Source organism: Quercus lobata, chromosome 6 (genome assembly GCF_001633185.2).
Source record: "Quercus lobata isolate SW786 chromosome 6, ValleyOak3.0 Primary Assembly, whole genome shotgun sequence".
Taxonomy (NCBI): Eukaryota; Viridiplantae; Streptophyta; class Magnoliopsida; order Fagales; family Fagaceae; genus Quercus; species Quercus lobata.
This window is the reverse complement of record NC_044909.1, coordinates 14679844-14692224: the sequence shown is the minus strand read 5'-3', so window position 1 is coordinate 14692224 and position 12381 is coordinate 14679844. Positions and strand designations below refer to the sequence as shown.

Below are 12381 nucleotides of genomic sequence, written 5' to 3'. Positions count from 1 at the left end.
AGAATTTTATATCTCAAAGAACAAAAAAAAAAAAAAAAAAAAACAGTATAATATAAAAAAGTTGAACAAGTAATATTTAATTAATTTTTAATATAAAAAGAACCTACTTTTTTTTTTTTGCCTTAGTCCTTAAAATGTATTAAGCTGGCCATAATTGTAATCCAATGATACATCTCATATGCCTCCCCTCCCCCTCCCCACCCCAAACTCACACTGAAAAACGCTTATTTTACTAATGCAAATTGAAAGTTTGACACACGAAAGTCAGGGGAAGAATTTCCATCTCTCTCACAATGCAGGCCAAAAAGAAACTAGGAAGTAAATTAGGGAGATGGAGATTCTTCAACTATACAGAGAAATAGAGGCCCAATGGTAATATTATGAGCCAAAGAGTTAGTTTATTTGGCTACTAGCCAATGTGAAAGTACAAGAGAGCAATGAATAATTGAATGGGGTTAATGATATTTAGAGCTAGCATTGCCTTCTAGAATATAGCTAGTGAGGCCCTCTTCAAACATAAGTTCCACAACAAAAAGGGTTTGCCTTAGTTTCATGGATCAATATAAAGGGACCATAAGAAGAGAATTCCGACCCTATGATTATTTCATCGCACAATTGAAAGTATAACAAAGGTATATCTAAGGCTGTTGCATCAAAATTTACTCTCAATGCCTCCTCTTATTTAGCTTACCATCAAGAATTAGGATTTTTTTTTTAAAAATTTTTTATATTTTAATGATAGGGGCCTGTGAAGTATGTACATGGGTCTTAATAATTAATAGCCAAGTGATATTTCTTTTTGGACTGTGTGGCTACAAATTTTGTTGTAACTTAAGATTACAATTTTTATTAAAAAAACTAACATGACTACATATCTTTAAAATTTAACTGTTGAAATATGTGTTTTTTATGCTCTTAAAGTATGTGTCAAATTTTGTGTTAATAAAATGTTATTTACTATATGATCCATAAATTTTTTTTTATACATAATTTTATACTATAAAAACTTGCAATTTAAATAATTGATTGATGATATAGCTACTAATTTTCAATCTTCTGAAAATTTTGCGAGTATAAAGGATATAAGAAGAAAATGTAATTCGATTGTGGATTTGTTTAAATTCATATTTAATAAAAAAATATTAAATGAAATTGTAGCCTTAAGTTACAATAAAGTTTGTAGAAACTTTGTCATTTCTTTGGGAAAAATGCCCATACACCCCCTAAACTTTCAATTACTGGCTAAAAGACCCCCTCTACTTTCAATTACTGGCTAAAAGACCCCCTCAACTTTTATATTGGTCAATTTACTCCTTAAACTATTTAAAACTGACAAATCAATATTTCAGTTAGTCTCACGTTAAAACACTAATGGATTAAGCACGTGGTACTCACGTGACTTTTAAAAACAAAATTAATCACACAAAAGTCCAAAACCCAACAGAAAGAGGAAGGAAGAGAACCAGGTCCGATGGTGAAAGAGCTTAGGCGGTCAATTTAGAGCCACTGTGAGCTTTCCCCTGCTGTCTCACCGCCCTTGTCCCAGCGGTGCCTTGGTGGTTCCGCCACACCGTTCTATCTTGGTATGTGTTTTTTTTTTCTTTCCTTGAGTTTAAATCCACAATAAACTTTTTTTTTTTTTAACCTCCATGTACGAATTTCTACAATAGAAATTATTGGTTTGGTTTAATTTTTGGGTTGGGTCTCTGTGAGCTTGGTTTGGTGTTGTACCACCTGGTATGTTTGTTTTTCCCCTCTTACGTATTGCTATTTAAATCCACAAAGAACTTGTTTTCTATCTCCATGTGAGAATTTCTATAGTAAGAATTATTTGTTTGTTTTAATTTTTGGGTTCGGTCTCTGTGAAATTCTTTTTTTTATCTCCATGTGTCATTCACTGGGTGTTTGATTAAATGCCTGAGAGACGTATAGCTACTGCTCTGATGGTTTAAACAATGAAGCCTGAAATTCCCTGTTTGTGGCTTTGCTGAGTGCACCAATGCAGATTCCACTGCTAGCTTTCTTAACTTCAGCAATTGAGCCATTGACATGCCCATCTTATGTTCATTGCCTCTGATAGTAAACATTGACACCTACATGTCCATCCCATCTCATATCACCATAGCAGCACAGAAGTGTTAATCTAGATGTGTAGCATCACAGTTAATTTTGAAAGAGCCAAGAGAGGTGCTTGCCAGTGAATTATCTGCCTATCACTGCTGGTTGTGTTCTGAGTTCTGTTGATCTGAAACTACTTCATGCTCCTGGAATTTCTTGTCTAAAAGAGCTAGCATGCTCAAACATTGGTTTGTTTACTTTGCTTATTAATTTCTTTCTGATTCATTGTTTTTATAACCTCGCACAAATTTCAGATGTCATAATTGGAAGGCTAGTAGCATTCCCCACTCTTCTTGAGCCTAGGACAATTCTTTTTGGGCTAGTTACCTTTAAGAGTGGATTTTAAAGTGATTCATTGTCATTTGGTGGAGAGTGCATACATTAAGAGGACAATTCATTTTGGGGCAGCTGTCTTTTTTGTATTTTAGAAACTTTGGGGTAGCAGATGTCTTTAATTTAGCATTTTGTGGGTCATGCTAAGCCACCACCGTGGAAACTAGTATCATTGATCATGTGCATAATCCATTTATAAATGGTAAACAATGATATTGATTAGTAGCAACCATGCATATTGTAATATTTTGAATTATGTGAATTGAATTAGCAACAATCACACACATGTGCATGTGCAAATTGTTTTTTTTTCCCCCACTATTCTCTCTCTCTCTCTCTTTATATATATATATATATATATATATTTTTTTTTTCTCTAGCTCTTCTATTAACGTTCTTGTTAATTTTGTATTGTAGCCATGGATGAATATCCATTGTCACTCCCTGGAAATTCACCTTCTATGCCAAATGTACAAGCCCCTCAATCCCAATATGATTCTATTGAGGCTGATGGCCAATCTGAAATTGTTAATGTTCCAATTGATGTTGAGGATGATGAAGATTACAATTTGAGTGATTTTTCTGAATCTGATGATGATATAAATGAAGATTTTGGTATGGAGGATGATGGAATCAATAAAGCAATTGGGGGCAAGCAGCTTGAGGGAGTTTCAAATGGTGAAGGAGACTCAGATCATGGGGATAGTGATGAGTTAAGGAGTGTAGAAGGGTCATCTAATGATGAAGGGAATTCAAGGCCTAGGTTCCCTGAGTTTAACTAGCGCATTAGCATGGAGAATGTACAGTTAGTGAAGGATCAAAAATTTGCATCACATGTAGTCTTCAAGGAGGCACTAAAGGAGTGGTGTATTAAAGAAAAACATGATTTTGAGTATAAGCACAATGATAAGTGGAGAGTGACAGCTATATGTAAAAAAAAATGTGGTTGGAAGATGAATGCATCCCAAACGCAAATGGGAGATGCCTTTCAAATCAAAAGTTTTAAGAGCATACATACGTGTTGCAAGGATCATAAGAATAGTAAGATTTCTTTAAGGTGGCTAGCCAATAAATATTTGCCATTCTTTAGAGATGATCATACTTGGACAGCAAATGCATTGAAGGGTGCAGTGTTTAGGGACCATGAAGTTGATGTGACTTTGGACCAATGTTATAAGGCTAAGAGAATGGCCTTCAAGATGATACATGGTGCTGAGAAGAAACAATATGAGAGACTTTGGGACTATGCATCTGCTATTTGGAAGTGGAATGTGGGTAGCACAGTGAAAATACAAACTGCAAATGATGTGTTTGAGAGAATGTATGTTTGTCTTGATGCTTACAAAAGGGGATTCTTAGCAGGTTGTAGGCCACTTATTGGGATGGATGGTTGTCATTTGAAGGGCTTAAAGTTATTGCATAAGAATACCGATTGATTTCCATTGAACTTCGTTTTATTGTAAGAAGCTAAGAGTAAAGCTTTATAGTATATACATTTTTATTTTTTTGTCTGATATTTTATGATGGATGAAGATTGAGATGCCTTTGCAATTAAGATGATACTTTCTTCTAGTTGCTATTTCTAAAGAATTGATTCTAGGGTAATCATTTATTTTTAAACCTTTATTGTTATTTTTGGGTTCTATTAATGGATGTCTAAGGGCATCGATTAAGGGATGTTCCACCCTCAAATGACATGGTATTGATTCTATTGAATATCAATAACAATATCAACATGTTCAATCGTGCGTGAAGAGAAGATTAAAAGGGCGTTTGTGGGCATGAAGAGGGAGCAAAGGTTGCAATATACATTTTTGTAATAGCATCAATACTCAATAGTGTTTAATGTAAATGATGCAGAACAATATTTGATCACACCAGTTATTTATATTTATATGAACTATAAAATCTAAGGATATTTGGCTCCAAAAAGTTCCAAAAGCTCTTTTTTAAAAGAAAATACAAATCTGAGCATGACAACATATAATTACTAAACTTGAGAAAATATATTGCCATTAATTTCATAAGTTGAACATTACATAGTTGTGAATATTTTTATATTACATTACATCTAATTTTCACATATAGATACATTACATTACAAATCCTTTTTTTTTTTAGTACTCCTACATATTTAGTCACTGCAAATAAAGATGACTTTCAATGTTAACACTTGGACCCCATACAAAAGGCTATCACAATCTCACTATTGATTTAAGAAACCACTAATAATCACCAAAGCCACTTAGGGATTCTCTTATGCATTTTAGCTTCATTCTTCAACCTTCCATTAGTGTCCAATAGTCTAGTAATTACACTTTTTTCTCATTGGTGTGAATTCAATGTCATGCCTCTCAAAGTAGTTATATACATTACATTCTTCAGTCTTCAATCTGATCACTTGAGATAGTTGTGTTCCCTGCAACAAACAGTTTTTAAAATCATAAGAACCCCAAGTTACATAAACCAATAATTTTTTATACTACATTCTACTACAATTATATACTACCAAATGCCAAGTTTGAATGAAATTTTAACACAAATCATTTATAAGCCGTGTGCACCTAAACTAACCGTTACCCTTCATCAGAAAATGATTAATAAAACTGGACAGGAAAAGGTTATAGATAAGAGGTGTGTCACTTGCCACTTTCCCTGTAGGTTTGTATCATGAGAATTTAACCACACCAACACAATTCTGATGTAGAGAATGCTGATTCAAATAGAATCAAAACACACAAAATGCAATTAAGTTAGACAAAGCTTTTTGTACCATAAAAGGAGTTAGACCTGTGAAAAAAATATCAAATACTAAGGCCCATCTATTGGAAATTAATTTATAATATATAATCCTATATATATATATATATAAATCAGTTTAATAGTAAACCTTCTCATTATTAACTAGAATAGATTACTTGTGATTATCTGAGCTGGCTTTGCATACATAATTAAATCTTGGAGCCAAAACTAATAGGTAAGATTACAATTTGGCAGCAGTGGCAGCTCTACTTGCAGCCAAGAGTACTTCAGGGAAGGTTAATAGAATTCTCTACAATTTTCTCACAGCCTGCAATTTTATCACATAAAGGAGTGTGAAAGTGTTTACTTGGAACAGATTGGTGGCCATCCTACAACCTGTGCCCAGCCACACACAAAACACATACACTTAAAATTTATAAAAAGGTGTCATAATCAACTTCTTAGCTAATGCAATTAAGATTGTATTACGAATAGAGAGATTCAATTTCCTTTGTGAAGGGCCAAACAGTTGAAATTCCAAATGAATAAGACTTACTTGAAAGATTTAGAGACAAATCTCCCTAAAAACCCAAATTATAGGCAGGGAAGATTTTATCCACTTTTCTATTTAAGAGAAACTGCAAAACGCAAGTACTAGGGGAGGGATCTTGAGGACAAACTTATGCTTATGCAAAGCCCCAAAGAGATCACCAAAAAAAAGAAAAAAAAGAAAAAGGAAGATAAACAACTAAGTGAAGTTCAAGGACAATATCATTTGGTTGTTATAACTTTTCCACCCTCAAGAATGGAGCCAATATCATCAAGGACAAAGCCCTAACAATAAAATGGTTGGGATATTAATACCGAGTTACTTCAGGAATCCTTCAATATGAAAGCAATAATCATACTCATTGTGACAAAAACATTATTCCCAACAAATCATATGTGTGAATCTGGTTCCAAAATTTGCCAAATATTTAATAAAAATCTCATAATTTCAACACTTTCATCATTGGAAAAACAGGCAAGACATAGTGACATAGTCATACTGGCCTTTTGTTATCAAAGAGCAAGATCCTGGCACCAAGACTTTAAACCTGGCATATACTCTCCATCATAAACCATATGATACAACCCAACACAATAAGATTTACTTGAGTAAAATCCACAAATGCTATTCTAAATAGGTCTTGGTCAAGATAGAGAAGTGAAATATTGAAAAAATATCATAAATGATCAAGGGTCTCTTAGGCAACAAATGAATAAGTGAAACACATGAATGATCCCAGATATTTTACCCTAGTTAATTATTTGCAATTTGTATCTTCATTGATACGTGCAGCCAATTTCAGGCTTCATTGTTTAAACCATCAGAGCAATAGCTATACGTCTCTCAGGCATTTAATCAAACACCCAGTGAACGACACATGGAGATAAAAATTAAAAAAAAAATTAAAAAAAACAAACAAGAATTTCACAAAGACCCAACCCAAAAATTAAAATAAAAAAATAATTCTTACTATAGAAATTCTCACATGGAGATAGAAAACAAGTTCTTTGTGGATTTAAATAGCAATACGTAAGAGGGGAAAAAAAAACATACGAGGTGGTACAACACCAAACCAAGCTCACAGAGACCCAACCCAAAAATTAAACCAAACCAATAATTTCTATTATAGAAATTCATACATGGAGATTAAAAAAAAAAGTTCATTGTGGATTTAAACTCAGGGAATGAAAAAAATAATAATAAAATAAAATAAAATAAAAATAAAAAGAAGAAGAAGAAGAAGACATACCAAGATAGAACGGTGCGGTGGAACCACCAAGGCAATGCCGGGACAAGGGCAGCAAGACAGCAGGGGAAAGCTCATAGTGGCTCTGAACTGACCGCCTGAGCTCTTTCACCATCGGACTTGGTTCTCTTCCTTCCCTTTTCTGCTGGGTTTTGGACTTTTGTGTGATTAAGTTTGTTTTTAAAAGTCACGTGAGTACTACGTGCTTATTCCGTTAGTGTTTTAACGTGAGACTAACTGAAGTATTGATTTGGCAGTTTTGAATAGTTTAAGGAGTAAATTGGCCAATATAAAAGTTGAGGGGGTCTTTTGGCTAGTAGTTGAAAGTTTAGGGAATGTATGAGCATTTTTCCCCATTTCTTTTTTTCTTTGTGAGAAGGCATTGGGTTCTATTCTACCCCTCATGAATTAAAATTTATACGGTTTGTAATTCATCTCTGACTTAATAAAATATTTTATAAAAAATATATAAGAGCCATAAAAATTGTTTTCCAAAGGTAAAAACCAGTAAATTTCGTTGAATATATTACTTCTTTGATAAAAATTGAAGGTGATTTCTTGAGAAATTCCGACAAAGTGGAATGGTGGGAAATGGTATAAGCTTAATACCATCAATTGTTTAAAGGCTGAACATTGAAAAACCCTAAAAAAATAATCTTAAAAAAAAAAAAACATGAAAAGGGATCTCCAAAAGGGGGAAGCTCCGAATACACATTTGATGGTTCTCCTTCCAAGCAACTACTTGAAAAGAAACATATATAACCAATTGAGCTACTTTTTGCCTACAGATACAATAATGGCTCATTGTTTCAATTAAAGACAATTTAAAAGGCAGATGTGTTAGAATGCTGCCTAGCTTTATGAATTGATAAATATTGCATAACTTTGATGCTTCGATAATCACCATAACAAATTTCCTTTTTAGGGTTAGGGTCACTTTTTATGTTTGATTTGTTTAGGTTTAGCCATGAACTGGATACCATATATACATTGGGTTCCTTTACCATCCCGGCCGTGATTGAAAACCAAGATTATTCTATTCCTTCTCCAACGATACAAACAATGCTTTCTTCTTCTCTTTGTTTTTGATTGGTACTTATGATAGTTAGAATCTTTTCAATGAAGGAAAATAAACTTTAATTCCCTTTATTGTCTCAGAAAGTCAGAAGTTGATTTAACCATGCGTGCAATGATTACCGCTATTCTGTGTATTCCTACATTGTATGCAACGTTTGTAAAACAAAATCTGTATAGAATATGTAAAGTTTAAGCAAAAAGACTATGAATCACTTGTTATTTATTGTGTTTGCTTTGTTTAGGCTAGCCATGAGTTGGATACCATATACATTGCATTGGCTTCCAATACCATCTTAAACATATATGGATCCTTCCCCACAACAATCTCTCACTCTCTCTCTCTCTCTCCATTGTCATATGTTAGTATGCCCTATACAATGAGTTAATAGAATATGGTTCAGTAAAATTTACAATAATAATTTTGTAGTAGAAGCTCCTTGAACAAAGCCAAAGGCTAGGAAGTAGTAGATCCCTTCAATCATTGTCCTATACTAATCAACATTCACCAATCAGTACTTGACAACGTCTTCAAAGGAGAATCCTACAGGGGTGTGCTTTGTTCACGTTCGAAGAAAATAAATTTAAAAATGTCAATATATCTTTGCCTATTGGAGGATGCATATATGTGGTGCTTACTGCTTGCCCTATGGTCACGTTCACACCATTCCAAGAACGAAAGAGTACTATAGCGTCTAAAACTAAGAGTTACTTTTGGTCAAAAGAAAATTTTAACTGTACACTAATTAAAAAATATATAACTAATGCTGCAATTTTATGTTTAAAAGTTGCTTCGGAAGATTGTACAAATAAAAAAAAAATCAAATAAACTTTTAATTTAATTGCTACTTCTGATTTATTTTCTACTGCCTGAGTGGCATAATTAAGTTGCCAAACAAAAACACTTGATATGTGGCTTAATACGATAATTTATATAAAGTAAATGTGGCTTGTCCTAAACCGATTATGTAGCACAAATGCTCGTTGGATCCATATCGAGTGCATTCATTTGATGTTCACTAACACCATCATGCCATTCACTAATTTAACTTGTGCTCAATGGGAATAAAATTGTTCATATATGCGGTTATTACAAAGAAGTGAAATCCCAAATCAACTTCAAAATCTCATCAACACCATAACATTTGAGATTTGCATCCTCTGAAATTCTTACAGTAATAGGTACATACTAATTGGTAATTCAAATGCATTCCGTAATTTACTTAATTTAGTCAGTCATCCAGTTGATTCACTTCTTGAAGGAGCAGGAGGAGGAGGAGGGATCAAGAGGGAGTGCAACCAAAAGGAGAAGATAAAGAACCACAATATGTACGTACCATGTGAAACAAGTGTAGAATATGTCTTGAATTAGGAGTTCGACTCCTTGTTGGATTTGGATAAGGAAATTTTTTTATTTCTTTTGGGTTATTGTTGTTTGAAGTTATAAAGCTCTATTAGAAGTCTTGTTTACTACTTGATTTGGAATTCTTTTTGGAATATGAGTGATTATCCTTTTGTGTGTGGAAAAGAAGTCTAGCTCTTCTTGGTTTTGGATATGCTAGCCGACTCAAGTTTCCTATATAAGTAGAGTGCTGTTGCGGCAAATTCAAAGAGTTGGTGTGAGAAAAAGTGGCTCTCTTTTGTTTGGTTCTTTGATATTTGTGGGTTGCAATTTGGAATAGTGAGAGAGATTTGTTGCCACTTGGTTTTGGTTCTGCGATTTGGCGATTTGCTCTCTCTTGGTGCATTGCAACTTTTAGATTTAATTTGTGGCTCTTTCTTTGGTTTGTGCGCAATTCATATTTAGTATTTGATATTCGTATTTGGTATTTGTGAATCTTTGGTTCTTTGGTTTTGTATTTATGAGAGAGAGCTATTTGGGTATATTTGAGATTTTGGTTTGTGAGAATGCCTCTACACCAACTTGTATTATCCCAAATTTTATATAGTGAAATTTGTTCATCGTCACCCGTGGATGTAGGCTATTGCCGAACCACATAAATTCTTGAAGTTTTGTGCCTATTTTCTTTTGGATTAATTTTCTTCGTTCTTATTGTTAGTTTGAAGATATTTCATAAGCCTAAAATATTTTCACAATCAATTTTGGTAATTTGAGCTTCCGCTATTTTACAACAAGAAGTACTAAATGTTTTTAAACGGAACTGCAGCCCCTTGTGTACATAATTTTGGCCGTAAAGATACAAAGAGATGAGGCAGTTTTTGGTTCCATTTTCTATAAAATGTACCTCGCATATAGCTATATAGAAGAAGTGCAATTAGATAGACTAGTATATATTATGGTATCAAAGGATCATATTGGTCTCAATCAGCCCCATATTATATCTCAGGTTTATCACCTTATATCAAGGCTTATGAAAAGAACCAAGAATCCAAATATAGAGAAATCTAAAAATAAAAATTAATAATCATACTAACAAGGCATGGCTTGAAGAAATAAAGAAACTGGTTATGGCATTGAATAATTAGTCATTAGGATAACTCTATAGATTAGGATGCACAACTCAAATAAATTAGTACAAGAGAATGGAAAAAATTTAAAAGCAAGACAAAAATAAAAAAATTGGGAAGCATTAGCTGCTCTGAATGACTTGCCACAAGACAATACAGGTATTCATATAAAACTAGCCACGAGCTGCATAGAATCTGTCAATGAGTTCTGTGGCTTTGCGGTCAATACCAGGTTCAGCAATCCAAAGTCCTCTGTCTTCATCACTAGGACATATTCTTCTAACATAGCCACTTTCATCCCAATACTCTTCTCTGCTGCTTCCACATGAGAAGCATACCTTGAATATGTTGCATATTGAGAATGAAGAAGATGACTTTCTACCCATCTCTCTGACAGTGATGATGATCTTCCTTAATTTGTAGTTGTATAGGAGTATGTGATTTAGGATTTTTGGGTATCTAATACAGATGTAAGAGTCTGAAAGACTCTATTTTTCTTAACAACTAAGTAGGTGTGTAAGCAATAAGCTATAGCTTTGAGTGTGAGGTGGGTGCAAGAGCATGAAATATCTCACTCTATTTATAGTGCTGTAGAGGACAGACATTCCCGCCAGTTGTTGTTGCGTGCTTAATATTAAATGGACGGTCGAGATCCAATGAGATGACAAGAACACAAATCATGGCTGTAAAAACTTAAAGACGAAGGCATAAGTTTTATGGCCCTCTCACTCACCTCTGCTTTTGAATTGACCCAAACAGTTCTCTTTAATTGGTGGTACCGTACCAACCTTTTTTCTTTGTTCCTATTACTTTTCTTTGCAAAAAAGATGCCCATCCAAACCTTTTAAAAGAATGCCTACGGAACTAGATTTCCTTGTACTACTAATTTTTTGTGTGAATCTCTATCTTTGTGATTATAGTTGTACTTGTACTCCCCCTTTCGTTTCACGTGTGTGGGTTTTTGTTTTTGTAATATATGGGAAACATTTCATGTGTGGAGGTTTTTGTTTTTTTGTTTTTTTTTTTTTTGGTAATATATGTTTCCCATGGAAGGAGAAGAAAAAAAAGGGAATAAAAATAATGATTTTATTATGTATCAAATATATATATATATATATATATATTGTTTATTGTATAGAGTATCATTTATTGTATAAGTTTTACAACAGTGTGAAACTCACATATTGTAAGAAAAATAATGCATATATCTAATATATGAGATATTTTTTAAAGGAAAAATAGTTAACTCACTTATCTAAAATTATTAGCATATGATGTCTCGTTAGCTAGATTACCCTAATTGGTTTTTATTCATTTCTAGTCAAATATATATATATATATATATATTTATATTTATATAATTCTCATGAATAAATAAATCTAGTGACAAAAATTTTAATTTATGATTGATGCTTAGTAAAAATAGTAGCATTGATAGGCCTATGTGAAGGTAACATTGCTTCAATCACAACTTAACATATTAATAAATTGAAAAAATTTGTGTCTAATATTGCTCTTCACTAATTGATTTCTCTTAAACCCCTCATAGATGCTCTCTATAGGTCCATTAATTGCTTTGTTGATGCCAAGCTATGATATTTAACGAATCACCTGAATCATGAGACTATAACTAGATGCAAAGAATGATTTGAAGGCCACAACTTAGTCATAAAAAAAATCAATTGCATATATAAATATATAATAGTAGTAGCTAGAGAAACTAAAGTTGCTCCGCGTACTTTCTACCTGAAAGTTTTCTTTGCCAAGAAGAGACTTTGGGAAGATCAAATGGAAGTAGAAAATTCAAAAGCATTCTTTTGTTGGTGCTTTCAGTATTTCTTTTTCTTTC

General features: G+C 33.1%; 1 protein-coding gene across 1 annotated transcript; it reads left to right on the top strand.

The window, feature by feature from the left end:
• The first annotated feature begins 1502 nt into the window (after window positions 1-1502).
• On the top strand, window positions 1503-3362 carry LOC115994006. Its single transcript, XM_031118016.1, has 2 exons — window positions 1503-1583; window positions 2869-3362. Exon 2 carries the CDS (start codon window positions 2871-2873, stop codon window positions 3231-3233), a length of 363 nt encoding a protein of 120 aa, XP_030973876.1. The 5' UTR covers window positions 1503-1583; window positions 2869-2870; the 3' UTR covers window positions 3234-3362.
• Window positions 3363-12381: the final 9019 nt, after the last annotated feature.

Excerpts from the sequence above, each read along its gene's own strand:
- LOC115994006 (XM_031118016.1), top strand. The coding sequence starts at position 2,871 with ATGGATGAATATCCATTGTCACTCCCTGGAAATTCACCTTCTATGCCA.